Source organism: Nyctereutes procyonoides, unplaced genomic scaffold (genome assembly GCF_905146905.1).
Source record: "Nyctereutes procyonoides isolate TBG_1078 unplaced genomic scaffold, NYPRO_anot_genome, whole genome shotgun sequence".
Classification (NCBI taxonomy): Eukaryota; Metazoa; Chordata; class Mammalia; order Carnivora; family Canidae; genus Nyctereutes; species Nyctereutes procyonoides.
Genome location: NW_026575047.1, coordinates 27592581 through 27610420, shown reverse-complemented (window position 1 = coordinate 27610420; position 17840 = coordinate 27592581). Strand labels below are relative to the sequence as shown.

General features: G+C 41.2%; 1 protein-coding gene and 2 non-coding genes across 6 annotated transcripts in view; 2 read left to right on the top strand and 1 right to left on the bottom strand.

Annotated features, from left to right (window-relative positions):
* PROM1 (prominin 1) overlaps nucleotides 1–17840 on the top strand; it is a 106218-nt gene that overhangs the window by 66822 nt on the left and 21556 nt on the right. For 3 of the 4 annotated variants that reach the window (XM_055326841.1, XM_055326840.1, XM_055326842.1), the window contains exons 8-12: nucleotides 3208–3425; nucleotides 5278–5352; nucleotides 8010–8073; nucleotides 10944–11103; nucleotides 13294–13446. In XM_055326841.1, coding sequence (XP_055182816.1) covers nucleotides 3208–3425; nucleotides 5278–5352; nucleotides 8010–8073; nucleotides 10944–11103; nucleotides 13294–13446 — 670 coding nt within the window. The remainder of the gene's footprint in view (nucleotides 1–3207; nucleotides 3426–5277; nucleotides 5353–8009; nucleotides 8074–10943; nucleotides 11104–13293; nucleotides 13447–17840) is intronic. The other variant, XM_055326843.1, reaches the window with a different exon arrangement.
* Nucleotides 850–1039, bottom strand: LOC129510692 (U2 spliceosomal RNA). The gene has a single exon (XR_008664660.1). It is a non-coding gene; the product is annotated as a U2 spliceosomal RNA (small nuclear RNA).
* On the top strand, nucleotides 11270–11372 carry LOC129510685 (U6 spliceosomal RNA). Its single transcript, XR_008664652.1, has one exon. It is a non-coding gene; the product is annotated as a U6 spliceosomal RNA (small nuclear RNA).

The window sequence follows — 17840 nt, the reverse complement described above, 5'->3', positions numbered from 1 at the left end:
CCTCAAATGGGAGGTGGGACACGTGTCATCCAAACACAGGTCTGCTGAAGCACAGGAGTCAGGTGACATGGTTTCTGAGATGTCAACCAACAAAGGCCATAGCAAGTGTTTATAGAAATCATTAGCCATAAAGTAATATTTAGAAAACTTTTGAGTGTCAAGGGCCTGCCACAAGTCATGTGCTTTTCCTAAATCCTGTTAGTACTCACAAGAGTTCTGTATGATCAGTACAGTCACCTCCGTTTTACCAACTCAAGGCAGTAAGGCTCAGAGATCAAGTAACCAAGACCAGGTAGCCAGGAAGTGGTGGAGTTGGGATTCAGATGCAGGTCTGACTATGAAGCCTGTGCAGCCTGGTCCACACTAGATGGTATTTGGGTACTAACACCATTTGAGTATTAATATGTAGGGTGCTTCTGTACTGTCCATGACAAGACAGCACAGAGTAACTTTGGAGGAGGAGTTAGAAATCTAGAGTTCAGGAGCTCGTACAGCCACAGGATGATTCCAGGCATTTGGAAAATTTGTCTTCCAAGATCTCTAGCTCCAAAATCATGTGATGCTATAATTCTGTGCGAAAATACATGAATGATGCAGTGTGGTTGCTGTGTACCTTTACTTTTAACCCATGATTTGCCCAATTTTTAATGTTTGAATTATACCTTTTTTTGGATTAAAGACAACTAAAACAGATTTTAGTTGTTGCTTCAGTGCTTCCCTACATTAATGTTAAAGTTTTATTTTTTTTAAATAGCCTGAATAAGTTAAAGTTCAGCCACCTGGTGTTGCCAGAACTTCTTATAATATGATTAATAAACTGCTTTGACAATTTTTTTTTTTTTGTCCTTGAAAGGGTGCACCCTTCCTGGAGGTACTGGATACCAGGTCAATGTGTGGAGCCGATGGAGGAAATTCTCATTCCGTCTCCCCACTCCAAAAAACTATTTAATGTGTTGTCCTCAGATAGAGGACATATCGGATATTAAATTGTTAAGAACAGATCCTATACTGGGTCTTAGCCAAAAGGCTGAGAATTGATGCTTTGACAAAATTTTTGCTAAAAATCCTTTGTGGCTTTACATGTTTAGTGGCTTTGGAGAGAGCAGAAACATGCAAAATGATTTGTGTAAATCTTATTTGAGCTGCAGATCAGGACCCACAAAGGAAATGTGCTATGAGCTGGTAAAATGTTAATCAACTAAAATTGAGAATCTGAAATATCTTTCCACTGACTTCAGATACATAATATATGTGATCTTGCTAAGTCTGGAATGACTCCCAGAGTTGTAACCCAGTAGATATTTTATAGACATCAAATACTTTGAAGCCTTTGGAAAAAAATATATGTGTATTACCTCCGAGTCTTTCTTGGCACATGACAAAATAGTTACCCATAACCCAGGATGTCTGTAGACCGTGCTTAAATGGACACGTGTATTCTGGGCCATCAATTTATTTTATCACCCATCATTCTAGGCTGTTGTTGCTTGTCTCTTGCCTTAAAATACCTTATCTTAAAATGGAAAGGACTATGAGAGGTAGACTGCATTAAAATGTGAAGCGTGTGTTGTGTGATGGGAGGCGTACTTTGGCACACTCTCTTGCATTCTGTTGTGTGTTTTTAGCTGCAACCTTGTTCTTTGTTTCTAGTAGACATTCACTGAGCCTCTAAAATGAGCCAGCTTTGCTGATAATTCTGGGAGGTAGATGCAAGAGATGAAAAACTGACACCCAGAGTGATTCTCTGACAGAGTCTTAAATATTATATCTCCAATACTGTTAAGACATGACTGGACCACAATTCAAGAGGAAAGACTGAAGCAGATGCTAAGATTTCATATCTAGATAAGGTGACAGAATTTGGGGCCAGTGGTCATACCATCCAATCCTGGAAGCGTCCTCAGGTCTCAGGGTAAATCATCAAAGTTAGGCTGCGGTGCCATCTTGGGTGACACAGGCAATGCACCTCTTAAGAGCAGACCTGCCAGGACATGGCCTAGAATCATCAGCTCTCATAGTAACCAAGAGATGACCCAACCAGCTTCCCAATTTACAGAGGAGATCCCCCCGAGGTGTAAGAGTTTGCTAAAGATGCTATAACAAGGTGATCACAGAATTGGGATAAGACCTCAGGCGAGATCCCACAACACGAGGCATTAAATTGCATATGTGTGCGTGTGTGCACATGCGTGTGCATATACGTGCTGCTTTAGCACTCAGTTTTTATGAGGTTGCCAGGGAAAGTTGGGGAAACTGACTTTTAAGGGCATTCACACTTTTCCTTGCAACACCCAAGTGTGGCTTGATGCTCTGCCGTCTGTTCTGTGAGCCTGGAAGACTTGCTGGCTTAGAAGAAAACCAGTGCCCTCTGATTTAAATTTCACATCTTCTACTGCTGTGGCTTTAAGTCACTGTGGAAAAGAGTTGTAATTCGTTACCTCCCTGGTCATGAATACACAGCTCTACACCTCAGAAAAGTGAGGAGGATAGCAAACAATTATCAAGGATTTCCTAGCATAAGAATGTATCCTGGGCTGTGAGGCTCCCCAAATAAAACAGATGGATTCACTGCCATTGAGGAATCGCAATCCGATCATTCTAATGCCCACATTCCATGATGCATGTGGTGGTGGTTTCACCATTTTCAGATGAGAAAATTGCTAAAAATCTTTCAGGAATCTGTTTCCAGTGACCAGCGAGTAGCAAGGCTGGGATCTACACCTAGACTTGCCTGAATCCAAAACCATGCTCTGTTTAATTCCAGCTCTCTGAAACTCCATAACTAAGCTATATCTGGGTGTGATCAGTTTTTACGTGGGGTTAAAACTATTTGGGTTTGAAGGTGCTAGCTTGTCTGGGCTGGCCTCTTCAAAGCTGGACAATTCTAGGGTAGTGATGCCTTGTCCTGCCATTGCCATTTTTGTGCTGGCCAGTTAATGCTGCACCTAGATGTCCCCCTTGCATTGCTGGGTTAGTTCTTGCTCCTTCTTCTTGTCTGAAAGGCCTCAGGCAGGAAAGCTGAGCTGGCTAAGGTAGCAGGGCAAGGAGGCCAACAATGTCCTGTATTCTCCTAGAGGGATCCTCTGGTTGCCTTCCAATGTCTAAGCCCAGCTCAAGTTCTTTAAGGGTACTTTGTAGATTAGAAGGAATTTCACCATTGCCAGCCAAGTGGGTGCCTCTATTCTGAAGCAAGGTGTGTCTCTACAGCAATCAAAGAGACCAGAGAAGCCCTGTTGAACGTGAACAACACCTTAAAGGAGCTGAAGATGTCAACTGCACAACTGAACACCAGCCTCAGTGATGTTAAAAGGAACCTGGAGCAATCACTCAATGACCCCATGTGCTCTGTCCCTCCAGTGGCTACAACTTGCAACAACATCAGAATGTCTCTAGGCCAACTGGATGACAATACCAACCTGGGTCAGGTGAGGAGGTGACCCTGCTACAGGGCAGTGTCATTGGGACACCTGTCAGATGCATGGTGGCCTGGGCCTCCGCTGGCCTCCCTGGTTCTATAATTGCCACATTGGCATGGCTGCAGCAGGAGAGAAGGAATAATGGGAAACCTCTCCTTAAGTGTTCTCTGCAGTTGATTTGGTGGAACTGATCAGAATGAATTCAGCCTTAAAAAGAAAAAAGGGAGCAGAATGCATTTTTGTAGACCTCTAAAAATTAAAATATATTTTCAAATGACATGAGTAGTGTATTAACTATGTATGCCTAAATAATAAGGTAATTCCCCATATTCCAAAGAGAAAATTATGGGGAAAAAAGAATTTAGAGCAACTTGAATATATAAAGAAACAACTCAACAAAGAGAAGTTAAGCTAAGATATAGATAAAATAATCATGTCTATTCATGATATTTAATGTATCAAGATAGTGGTGTATATGTGCCACATCTTTTATAAGACAATATTTTAGTATGGCTGTACTCTTCTCATTTCCTATCTCATGGGTCAATATTATGCAGATCCTTCTCCTTCAGCCTCTGTATGTATGGATCTACCACCATCACTGTGGTCACCAGTGCATGGCTTTTCAGAGGCTGGGATCTTCACTTGCATTTAAATTGTTTCAGATCAAAAAATTAAATTAAATTTAAAAATTTTTGGAGACCAGGTCTTTTGGGTGTAACTTTTTATTCTGGTGTCCTTTCAAGCACACAGAAAATTTGCAAGAATGGTACAAGGAACCCTGTTTACACTCTTTACCCAGAGTCACCAATTGCCAGCCTTTTGCTGCATTTGCTTTATCATATTGTATCTGTTTATCAACCTGTGTAGCTACCATCTACTCACATTATCATTTCTATGTATAAAATACTATGTATTTTGTGTTTTTCTCAATCACTTGGCAGCAGGTTGCAAACTATGTCCTTTTACCCCTAAATATTTCAGTACATTTCCTAACCATACACAACCTTTCTACAGTTCTCAAAATTAGTACATGTAACACTGACCCAATAGTACCATCCATGGTTTATATTCAAATTTTGCTGATTTTCCTAAAAAACTGACTTTATAGCTGTTTTTTTCTTTCTCCGGTCTAAGGACCACTCCAGGGTCGCACACAGTCTTTCGCTGTCATGTCTGTTTGATTCCTTCAATCTGGGACAGTCCACTGCCTCTTATTCTCCTTTTTGACATTGACATTTTGGAAGACTACAGACCATTTATTTTATAGAAGGACCTTCAATTTAAGTTTATCTGTGTTCCCTCATGATTAGATTTGAGTTACGCATATTTGCCAGGAATATCACAAGAGTGATATTGTGTCCTTCTTGGCACATCATGTCAGAAGGTCCATGACGTTTGTCCCTGTCTTGGCAAGAGAACACTGTAAATCCATATACAATGCTGTAAATGAAAAATGTATTCCAGACCACTCACCCACTTGGCTGTATTATTATTAAACATATTTTTTAAAAGGTTATTTACAATTTTACTCAAAAGTATTCAGTATCTGAAATTATAGGTCACACACATTTGATCTGTGTTAAGTTTCTTTCCCCAATTTTTGCCAACTGCAACAGGAATGCTCCAAACATCTAAAATGTAATACCTATAGAATATGTGTATACTTACTTTAGCTTAGAGTATGCTCTAAGCTAAATATCTTTTTCCCCAAATAACATTCTGTTGTTCAAAAGAAATTTAAATCATACCATATAACATTTGGGACTTTGGGACTTGGATATAAGGTGATTCCCTTTTTTATGACAAATAATGTTGCTAGTAACCACCTTGCCTTATACTTTGTTTTATGAATTTTCAGCTCCCATCTTTGGATAAGCAAATTGATAATATTAATAATGTTCTTCAAACAGATTTGTCCAGCCTGGTCCAAAAGGTATGTTTTTTAGAAAAAAAGATTACAGTAGTTTGTTTTACGGCATTTTAAAGGGTAGACTAGTACATAAGAAAAGAAGTAACTGCAAAAAAGTGTGAAATTTTGAAAAGGGTGGCAAAATTTTGCCAAGAAGTGTGTTGTTAACAATTATCCTCCAGGTAATTTTGCTCATTCCACTTCAAGAAATTTGTATCAAGCATTCGTTGTGTGCAAAGCACCATGCTGGAGATAAAAAGCAAAACATGATCTTGCCTTCCTGGGACTCAGAATCTGGTGGGTGTAGTGCTGAACCCCATACTGATTCTGACGCAAGGTGCCCTCCCACTCTGCATGAGTCAGTCCTGTTGCTTTGTCTCCTCCCCCTTCTGCTCATTCACACATGCTGAGGGCTATGCCTGTCATTCTCTCCTTCACCTAGCTACTTAGGCTACCAAGTACTAGCTTCTTAAAGTATTCAATATCACTTTCTAGATTGATTGTATGATTGATTCGAGAGGCAGAGAGAGAGTGTGTGTGTGTGTGTGTGTGTACGTAAGTAGGGGGAGGGGCAGAGGGAGAGGGGGAGAAAGAATCTCAAGTAGACTCCCCTGTGGGAATGCCTGGGTAGCTCAGTGGTTTAGTGCCTGCCTTCAGCCCAGGGCATGATCCTGGAGTCCCAGGATCAAGTCCCACATTGGGCTCCCTGCATGGAGCCTGCTTCTCCCTCTGCCTATGTCTCTGTCTCTCTCTCTCTCTCTCTCACGAATAAATAAATAAATAAAATATTTTTTTAAAAAAAGACTCCCCTGTGAGCTCAGAAGCCAAAATAGGGCTCCATCATACCATTCCAAGATCATGATCTGAGCCAAAATCAAGAGTCAGACTCTTCGCCAACTGAACCACCCTTGTGCCCCCAGTATCGCTTTCTCAATGAAGCCTTTCCTGGGCATCTTGACCAAGTCACATCCTTTTTAATACATTCTTCCAGCACCACACATATTCTTTGTTAATGTCCTCATGACTGCAATTATTGCTTTAATGTCTCAATCGTCCCACTGGAGTGTAAACCCTAAAAAGAACAAGAGCTATGTTGGTCTAACACATCATCATTTCCCTGATAGCCTACCAGTTATTGCTGTTTCTTTAGCCTATGTGTTGAGTGCACAATAAATATTCCTTTGTAGATTATGATTTGATGAGAGTGCCCCGGGCCTGCAGGGCACTTGACTCTGACTTAGAGCATGGGTATAAAAAGATCATCAGTTATCTGTTAAACACCTACTTACTGACAAAATTAAACATCACCTCCAACAAGTCATGAGAAACTCTTGGTCTTTCCATTCCAGTGTCCCTTCATTTGTTAAATGAGGGACTTGACCCAGGAGATCTGTAAGGCCCCTTCGGCCATAAAACCTCTTACAGTGAGTGACCACCACAAGTCCAAATGCAGATAAATGCAGAGGGGTCAGGTGTACACTAATCCAACAAGCACCCGTGTGCTGGTAGCTTAGTTACCGCTGAGGAAACAGAAGTGGTGGATGTTCTTTTTCTGGCATCGACGTTACCACGCCAAACTGTACACTTGCTTGCACCATAAATCTTATAACGTCTATAACCGAGATCGGAGTGCTCTAAAAGCCTATCACAGGCTGGGTAGCTTCTCAACAAGAGAAATTTATTTCTCAGTTCTTGCAGCTGGAAGTCCAAGATCAGCACGATCGAGTTCTAGCAAGAGACCCTTCAAGAGGCTTCACTCTCCTGACCTAATCACCTCCAGAAGGCCCCACCTCCTCATACCATCACTCATGTTCAGGATTAGGATTTCAGTGTGTGATGCCAGGGACAGGAGGCAGGGCTATGCAGACATTCAGTCCATAACAAGCTGTAATTGATACAGTGTTCCCCAGCAGATGGCTAAATACACCAGCAGACAGCTAAGAAACACAAAATAAACCACTTCCAGAGGAAACGCTGTCTGTTCAGTTGAATTACTTGGAAATAATGACATCTTCTTATCCCAGATTTAGCCCCAAAATGACATAGCTTGGCTTGGCTGTTTTTGTTTTCACTTTAGTCTCACTAAAATGTGTATCCTCTATAAGCTGTGTGTTCTGTGAGACTAGACTTACTTCATTAACTGCCGTGACTCTTGTTTCGTTAGCAAACGGACTCTTGTTTTGGAAACTCACTTTCTACCTGCATGAGGATCATTGTACAGATCAGAGCTTCTCAACATCAGCACTGTTGACATTGTTGATAATTCCCTGTGGTGGAGGTTGTCCCATGTTTTGGGGCTATTTACTAACACCCAGGTCCCTGCTCACCCAGGGCCACTGTCGTGATGACCAGAACATCTCCAGACATTGCCAAATGTCCCCTGGAGGACAAAATCCCCCCCCCCCAATTGAGAAATGCTGGTATAGATGACATGAGTTAAAAGTTTAAAAGCAGAAGACTTTTAGCAGGAACTTTGATAGATACAATTTAAAGAGAAAGCCCTCTCTAAAGGGGAATTTTTTAGTGATCTTTTAATGGCCATATGGTTATGATTTCAGGCTTAATATGACTGTTAACATTATTACTTTGCTTCTCTATTCCACACTTTACTGAAAACTGAGTACTTGTTAATTGCCTTTCTACTCACTATGTATATCAATTTACTTTGAACTATTTTCTAGGGCTATAAATCCTTTAATGATATTCCTGAGATGGTGCAAAATCAAACCACAGACATCATATCAGGTGAGAATCAGAGTTTGAACTCATTTTGTTTCTCTCTGTGTTAAGAATTAGATAATTAATACCAAAAAAAATCATATTGTTAAGAACTATACTTTTTCCCCCTCTTAAAAATAATCTCTCGCTAATCTGGAAAATTAAATGAGCATCAGAGCTTTTTAAATGTGCCGTCTTCACACAGTGATTTGGATTTTAAGAAATAATAGTCCTCTTGAACTCTGATTAATATCATCCTGCTAGCTGGAGGCGGCAAGATCAAGGGCCACACTGTAGTGATGAGTCCTCGTCATTGTCATGAACTGTCAAAGCTAAGGACAGCCATAGATGAACTAGGGAGGTCACACTTTGATTGGTTTCACTGGGGAAAAACTGTAGGTTATTATATTTTCTTTAAAAAAAAGTGAAAAAAGTTTTCCCAGGGATACTATGTATAAGGATTTTCTTTTTAGGAAAATATTTATCTGCCTTCCGATGCTGCTGTAATGGTATCTTAGGCTCTTAAGGTTGCTTATGATTTTGGAGAAGCAAGACTGATTTTTGGGAGAATTCTACTAGTCTTAAATGATTGAATCACACTGTATTTGGGTTATGATATTTGGGGTAAATGTGCAGAGAAAGAGTGAGGTGTAAACAGTTTTTTGTGTAGCAATGGCAATAGACGTGGGTTATTTGCTTAAAGAAGAAATCTCTGAAGCTATATGAGATTTTCTTCTCCTTTTAAATCATCTTCCCTGTGCTTCCTTTTATCTGTTGACCAAGCAGTTTTAAAATGTTGTGTTAGAAATATTTGATTTTTTTTCCTGTAATAGTGTTCTCTCAACCCATTAAGGCTTCGGGTGAAAAGCATTTCACATAGTGCTTTAGATGTTTTGTGGGTTCCTTTTTGTTTCACCTAAGATTCTACTTTAAAATATTAGGATATTAAAGATGAAGTTCTCAGTTTCCTATGCTAGCCTCTGAAGGCTAACACATGCTGTGTGTCTGATAGCCACCTGCTTACTAATTTCTGTGTTTACTTTTTTTTTTGTTCCCCCTTTCTGGACCTCTTCTGCCAATACATGCAGCCCTCCCCTGTAAGTCTGGCAAAGCAAGGTGTGCAGTATGCGTGAGCGAGGTCCATTGCACACAGTGTCATTGCCTAAACACAAGCCAGAGTTTTCCCAGGTCTGGGCGGGTATCAACTCCATTAGCCTGAATATCCATTGCTTATTTTCATGTCTTTCCAAAAAAATAAAAACCCTTTGCTCCCATGTTTTGATAACTCGGCCCTACCCTGCACACATATCTTGAGTGCCTACTGTGTGCCAGGCTCTGCTGGGCTTAGGGGGTGGGAGATGAATAAAGCATGATCCCTGCCTGCCCTTCAGCTGGGCATGTATACAGATGCATTTTCCCACACTCTAGAGACATGACAAAGTATGTGCAAGGGATCCAAGGTGGGAAAGGCTAGTGGAATGCTTCCTGGAGGAAGCAACATCTAAACTGGACCCCGAGGGAAGTATTTGGGGAGAGAGGACGCCGGCCATGATGGTCACCCAAGCTGGCAGGGCCAGGGAGTTGTGTCATATGGGAGGGCAGACAGCCTGAGAAGCAGAAAGAACCTATTTCTGAGTCTAGGGAATGTTCATAGGTGAGGGAGAGTCTGCAAACCACATCTCTCAAACTCCCAGAAATCCTAGAGTTAAAAAAGAGATCCACCAAGTCACCTTGTTGAGGATCCTCAGGCTTTTGGACATAGGTGGAAGAGAATTGAGACACTGTGGGTACCAGTCTTCTCCTAGGAGCTCTGTGTGAACAACACACTTTGAAAAAGATCCCCACCATCTTATGTAATTCCGTTTTGATTTATGCAACCATCTGCCATCCGAAATTCACCAGGAGCCCTGGGATCACGTTGTGAGAACAGCTCACCTTGTCTCTGCTGCTGCAAAGAGATTTATCTCCCTTTTCAGGATCAGCGAACACTTAACTGATTAGCACGTTCTTAGGACATCTGTGTCAAGAATCACTGTGGATAGTGGCAACTTCATACCTGTGTGAGCATTGAGTTAGGTGATGCCCATGTCCTAGGTAACCTTGATCCCAGGACTTGTCACAGACACACTTCCCAGAAACTTAGAACTTATCTTTTCTCTGAAAGGTTAGGATGGATGTTACTAAGAAACTCTTTGACCACTGGGAATACATTGCTATCTACATATGAGAGACAAAGATGTACTTTAACAAGTCTTAATTTGTAGGCGTCACATACAATTTGAACAAAAATGTCGCCCGGGGCTCACTTGTTCAAAAAATTGTTCCTGGTGAATTATAGTGTTCCTGAATGCTACTCCTTATTAAATTTATTTTTTCCAAAATCATTTAACCGAAGCTTTGGAGTTAGACAAACCCGGGGTTCAATCCTATTTCTAGCACTTTCTGGAAAAAAAAAAAAAGACCTATAGGCAAGTAGTTTAACCTCAATAGACTTCTGGCTCACTTCATAAAATAGGAATAAGAATATCTACCCCAGTGGGATAAATGAGTTAACATTTATAAAAGTGCCTGGTCTGTGGTAGGCATGCCATATGTTTTAGTCACCAAGGTTCATTCTATTTCTTTAGTGAAATAAGTAGCAGAGGAAAACTCTGGCTTGACTTCAGCACCATGTCATTAAAAGTCAGCGCTCATAGCTTGCCGTTTCGTTAAGTAATTGCTCTTTGATGGTCTTGGCTACATTCATGCTTGTTGTAGAACCTTTCCACGTTTTAAACACATACATAACATGGGGAAAACTCAAAAAGTGGTTGAAGCTCTTCATTTTTGTTCCAAAAACAAAGTTTCTGTTTCCCCGTAGTTTTGAAAATGCATAACCTGGATATATTTGTTTTCAGATGTCAAAAGGACCTTGAATTCCCTTGGCTCAGATATTGAAAATATGAGCGAACAGATTCCTATTCAGGATAAGCTGTCAGATTTCATAGGTTACATTAATGACACTGAAACTTACATCCACCGCAATTTGCCCACGTTGGAAGAGTACGATTCGTACAGGTGAGTGCCCCCCTGGAGCTGGCAAACTAAAGAGCTAACCTTGCTCTGGAACAGAATAGAGATCTGATATGATAACTAGGATCATCATCTTATGAGAGAAGATCGTACAAAGAGCCCATAGCCTGATAGGTGTTAACCCTAGTTTATGTTTATTTAAAAAGTTGGAGTGCTCGCTTTGGCAGTGCATATACTAAAGTTGGAACTAGACAAGAAAGATTAGCATGGACCTGCACAAGGATGGTATGCAAACTCGTATATTATGTATTTTTTAAAAATGGCTCAAGAAAGTTCTTGAGCCAAGTAGTCAGTAACTTGCCATTTTGACATCATTAATGGCTTCTAGAATCTTAGTCATAACTATCTAACACATGTAAAATTATTTTAAAGCCTGAAAATAATTAAGGAGAGCATTTGAATAATATTCTTCTTTTCATTGGCTTAAAAAATAAACATGTAAAGGTTTGTTCTCACAGAAAGAATTTCCTCGAAACGAGTAAATTGCTCAAGAGCTCAGGGAAGCAGCTGTGGTCCTCAGCTGTTGATTGCTGCATTAGAAAATGTTAGCAGTGGGGTTTGGCCCTGGAGACGACAGTGGACATCTCAGGCGGGAGTGCTAGGGAGCCATGGACTCACAGACTTGAGGAATTTCAAGGACCACATGAGATAAGATGTGCTCTCCTCTCTGAAAGGCTCAGCCCCACCACCCATCACTTTCAGAATCATTCTTACAGCCCAAACTCATGGAGATTCCAGAGACTTTTCTTCCTGTTCTGGTATTTGTTATGTAAGACCCCAAGATAAATAATAAAATACTAACAATAATTGCTAGCATTTCAGAAACAGTTGAACAGTTGCATTGTGCCCTCCAAAGTGTGTTTCGTGGGATATCTCATAATACTTAAAAAAAAAAAAAATCTGCCGTGTTGTGTTCTATTTGTAACCTTGTTTCACAGACAAGTTGAAGCTCAGAGGAGAGGAATAACCTTCACAAGGTCAGCAGCAATGTAGCAGAGATGGGTTTTCAACTCCCATCTGACTATGCTCTTAATTACTACCCTGTAATCATGAAGACATTTTCTTACTGCGGCTAGGCCATCCCAGAAGGTGTCAGGACAAACATAAGACAGACCCTTTCTCAATGAATTTTCAATATCATTAGAGGTTAGAGTTTCACAAATGGAAAGAATGATACAATTATCTGTCTATACAACGGGCTCCCCCTGCCCTGAGAACTAGAAGCTTATTTTTAAAAGGAAATCTAACCAAGCAGATGAAGCACGTATTAGCTGCAAAAGATTTCTGAGGTTCCATGGCTTGTTTAAAGCCCCAGTGTCTGGAACAAAATGCCACAGAATGGGTGCAGGTGGCTATTATAATTATCAAAATTGCTCTTAATTTAATTAAAAGCTTCAGTGGCAGTTTTTGTCACAGAACTAAATTCTTTATTTTTTAGTGTTTTACAGATTGGAAAGCATTTCTAGCCTTGAATGCTCCTCAGCTCCTGGAAAAGGTTGTTGTTCATTCCGGGAATGCCACTAAGACCTAATTGATGATCCATTATCCTAAAATGTCTCACAGGACCATTACAAAACTGAGATTTGCATTCTACAGGCTTTTGATTTAGGATGGTTGTAAATTCAGCGCACTCCCCATGTAGAGTTTCTGGTTCAGCAAAGAACACGATGCCCCCTTTCCCTAATAATTCTTGCAACTACAAAGCATTTTAGAGAAAGACCAGGGAAAAGAGCCTGATATTTCTTTATCTGTTATCTAATCATGATCCACATCTCGTCATCATTATAACAAGTGCTCACAGCATCGGGGACCTTGACAGGACTTACAGATCTGAAGGGGTACGGTTATCAGTAGCTTTGGAGAACCTGAGTAAACCCTGCTTTAGGAGCCCCACAGAAATGAAACAACGGAAGGGAGCAATCGTCTCCCAATCAGTGAGAGAGACAGAGTTCTTCAAAACCAAGATAAAAATTAAAATTTCCTGCTGGTTGGGTTGGAGGACTAGGGGTGAGAAGGGATCCTGTCACTACAGTGTTACTCTCCGAGGAATTAACAGGGGAATCTGATATTTGATTGCCAAGTATTTCTCACCTGCTCCAGCCCTAGTCTGACAGCTTTTGTGTTATAACAGTGCCACCTCTTTTATGTATAATAACACCGTGCTTGCTTCACCAGGTGGCTGGGTGGCCTGATTGTCTGCTGTTTGCTGACCCTCATAGTCGTCTTTTATTACCTGGGCTTGATGTGTGGCACATTTGGCTATGACCGGCATGCCACCCCGACCAGACGAGGCTGCGTCTCAAACACCGGGGGCATCTTTCTCATGGTGTGAGTGTTTGCTCTTCCTTGCCATGTGGGGGGTGAAAATGTAGGTGGGAGAGCAGATGGCATGAAGCCAGTGGCCTCTGCGCTGAGTGTTCTGGGTTCCAGTGGAGCAGGCATCCCCATGTGATTGTACCTTTCGTCGGTTTGGGAAATCCCGCCAAGTGTAAAAAAGTAAAAGAAAACTCTAAATTGTTTGTACTTTGATAGACAAGCTGAAATGCAGCGTCTATAGATGGTGGGCTGCTCTGTAGCTAAATTATTTCTAAGCTTGCTTTCTTGATTCCCGTTGTATTTTCTCTCTCTCCCTGCCACCCCCTCCCCGCCTCCCTCCATCCATCCATTTATTTATTCACCAGAAACTTGCTGAGGATTGGCCTGGTATCAAACACTGTTCTCTGTGGTCAGCAGTATCATTAGCTTGTTTACTTTGAAACTGGAAACTTGATTCAGCAAAGGGATTGTCGACCCGGCACCCTTAGGATTTCGACTCGTAACCTAAATTAGTGATAAGAGCAGGTGTGGGGTATCAGCGAGAGGCAAACCTGCAGTACACTGGAGCAATTGTCTCTACCTCAAAGACATTCATACCCAAGCTCATATTTTTGAAACAAACAAACAAAAAACCTTTACCAGGATGTGACAAAGCACAGAGGGCATGAGCTGGGTGTGACTGGAGATGGAGCCAGAAATGTCAAGTAGGAGGCAGAGGTAGAAGCTTTGAATGCACCTCAGAGAGGAAGCTGTATGGCTTCCAAGTTGACATTTTCTTTTCCAGTAAGTATATCAAGAATCAGCAGCGGGGCGTGTGATGGGGCTGGAGAGGAAGGTAAAGCTTTAGAACAAGTTCATGGAGCAATGGAGAATCAAAATCTCAGCCATGCTCTCATTTCTCTGCTTGTATCACTAGTAGCAGGCTGGGAGAAGCTGGTCAGCAAGTGTTGTGCATTAACGTGCTTTTTCAAACATTGGGTCACTACAATAATTAATTAGACTGTTGAGTCATGATGGTAAGCCTTTCCCTCAAACCCGTAGCCTCCAGTAGAGTACAGCTTTTATTAGCATTAACACAGCCACAAAGAGCCTTCCAAACAACCTTGAAGCTAACAACACGGGAATCTGCCAGAATCGGACACAACTGAACAGCGCTCCATGCATGGAAATGCCTGTGTGCTCACATACCTACACTTAAGAAATTAACCCAGCAAGGAAGAGTATATTGCCCTGCCATTTTGTATCTGTACACAATTACAGATTGTGTACAGATACAAAATAGTTTAGATAGAAAATGAGTTTAATGTCCAGATTTTACTAATCCTGGTACTTGGCTGTTTTGTCAGTGTTTCAAGGTGAGTCTATGCACCACATCTTTTTAACTGCTTGGTGGGAGGGAGCACCTTGCTCTGAAAAGCTGCACTTCTCATAAAATTCTATTTTGCACATTTTTAAGAGTCGAAGCCAAAATATATGCTATCTGGCTTTGAAGATAAAAGAAACGGGAATCCTGAGCAGTGAGATGGAGTCTAAAATTACTTCAATTTGGGTATAATTCTCACCTCTGCAGACTAAGGAATCTGTGAAGAGACAAAGTCACATGGAAGCCCATGGCTTGGGAATGAAGGGCTTTATCACATGGTAGGAAAAATGCTGGCCAATGCACTTCAGGTGCATTGTTGACACCTACCACTTAGCATGGAATTCATGTTTGCTGTGCTTCCATGTCTCTTGAGACATCTGGTAAACAACTGGATAATTATAAAGGAGGAAAATGGTACAAGTATAGTTAGTGTAGTCAAACTGATTAGATGAATGTAATTCCCTCTTAAAAACTGTTTATTTGGTTGTAGGAACAAGAATGAGTGTATTTTGTTCAGCTACAACCATAACACCACCTGTTCTTAAAAACAGTGACGCCATCCATTGAAGAGCATGGTCTCTTCAAAAACCAAACAAGAATCCTTATTTCCCAGGGGGCTCCTAGTGAAAGAACTGGCAGGAGGAAAAGTAGAAAGGCCTGGCTTTGCTCTGATACTGTGTCTTCTGAGAGTCTAGGGAGCACATTAGGGACTGGATGGGATACAGTAGGAATGTACATCTGTCTCAGGGGCACATGGAAGGTCTCCCTTGAGGTAAGGAGACCTAACCCAGGTACAAAGAAAACAACAAGCTCTTGTACTGAAGCCCACTGTGAAACTTCCAGTTTTAGCTCTTGCAAAACCACACTCAGATTATCCGGAGCTTTGAAGAAAAGCTAATACCCAGCATGGCCATGGGTGTCACAAAATGGGCCACATGTACACACCGGTGGCAGTTCAGCAGTCATAGATATTTCAGAAAGCAGTTTGTCAGGCTGTAGTTGGGGCCAGAAAGACACAACAATCTCCTTGGCCAAGTCATCTCCATTTTAGGGGATCGGTTTTTAGGAAGAAGAACCCAGCTGTGGAAAAAGCATCACAAGCAGGGAAGTGTTCTTGCACTTTTAGTTATAATAGTGATGCATTGGGAATGACACCAAGGTCAGCCACCAAAGAGTGAGAGATCCTGGGGTCACTGAAATGTAACCAGGTTGTCTACCTTGGATTGTTGACCAGAGTCCCTAAGATGATTGACAGGGGCTCACGAGATTATGCACGTGTCACTACCATAACTGTGTAGATTTAGGAGTCAGCACACGTTTCTATAAAGGTCCAGATAATAAATATTTTTGCTTTTACTGGCCACATGCAGTCTTTATTGCATGTTCTTTTTCTTTTTAAAAAAATTTTAATAGTTTTATTTAACCTATGACATCCAAAACATTACCATTTCAACTTTCAATCAGTATAAAATTACTGAGGCGTAGTCTATATGCTTTTTTTCTCTACTAAGACTCTGAAATTCAGTGTGTATTGTACAGTTATGACACATCTTTATTTGGAGTAGCCACATTTCAAGTGCTCAATAGCTCTTTGTGACTAGGAGCTTAGGACATTGAAGTTCTAGGTAATGATATTAAAAACATAGAATTCAAGTCAATATGGGAATTTTTTATTTTCCTGGGACATCTAAACTACTTTGTGAAATTTGGAGGTGAACCTTAAAATTCCCTTGGCTCCACTCCTTTATCTAACTTAAACCAATCTCATTGATTTTTTTTTAACATTCTAAGAATCTTATCAACCCATTCTCTCTCTCTCTACTCCCAACACCCCAATCGAAGATACCATTTTATCTCAACTGTGTATCCTCTTACTGATTTACCTGCATCCACTGACCATTCTAAACTCTTCTCTATCCGACACCCATGGTAGTGTTTTCAAACATCTAAATCTGCTCATGTGATCCCTCTGCTTAAAACACTTTAGTGGCTTTCTGTTGCTCTAAGAATAAAGACAAACTATCATAATATGATCTACAAATCTCATTTCTGGTCTAGCTACACTGGCCTCCCTGTCACCACTGAGCCTGTGTACATCCTAATTAACTCCTATTGCATGTTATTTTTCTTTTTTTTATTTATTAAAGATTTTATTTATTTATTCATGACAGACACAGAGAGAGAAAGAGGCAGAGACACAGGCAGAGGGAGAAGCAGGCCCATGCAGGGAGCCTGATGTGGGACTTCATCCCCAGTCTCCAGGATCACACCCTGGGCAGAAGGCGGCGCTAAACCACTGGGCCACCGGGGCTGCCGCATGTTATTTTTCTTATTCTTGTTTTACTTCTTCTTTTCAACACTTTGAGCACACATTAGCCCTTGTATCTGAGTGACAGGCCTTGGGTGTGGTGTGTTTTTTATCTAGATAGAGGCATATTTAGGAAACAAAGGCTGGAAATGCTAACAATAAGCTATTTAGAGTAGCTTGTTGTTTTGAAGCATTCTTTCAAAGGTTTTGATAATTTTTGTGACTCCAATACACACACATGCTCAGGCACACGGTTAAAACTATGGTGACTGGCATACGCTTCACACGTGTTCCCCTTCTTTATACTCTCCCTGACCTCAAAAGCCTCTTAGGTCAGAGAAATTCAAGCTGAGAGAGGCCCCTGCAATGAGCAGATCTTGCTATTTATTTCACCCAAACCAGACAAATATTTGTAATTGCGCCTTAAGTCTCTCCACCGGGCAGATTCATGCCCTTAGAAAGGGAGGCTGTTGTTTCTAAGTCCATCAGCCTATGTGCTTCTGAGGGTCCTTCCTGTTTGAACCAGTGACGGTACAATCATCAGTGATGATCTGGCTATTCCACCTAGACAGATTCAACACTCTGCTCTGTCTGTGTCTACACCTGAGTAACTGAGCACCCTAGAGAAAAGTCACACAATGGGGCACGTTGGCGTCCCTACAGAATTTTATTCCTACCTCAAATGGATCCTTCAGAGCCCTACAAGTTTCTTCCATCCTTACCTTCCCTCCCTCC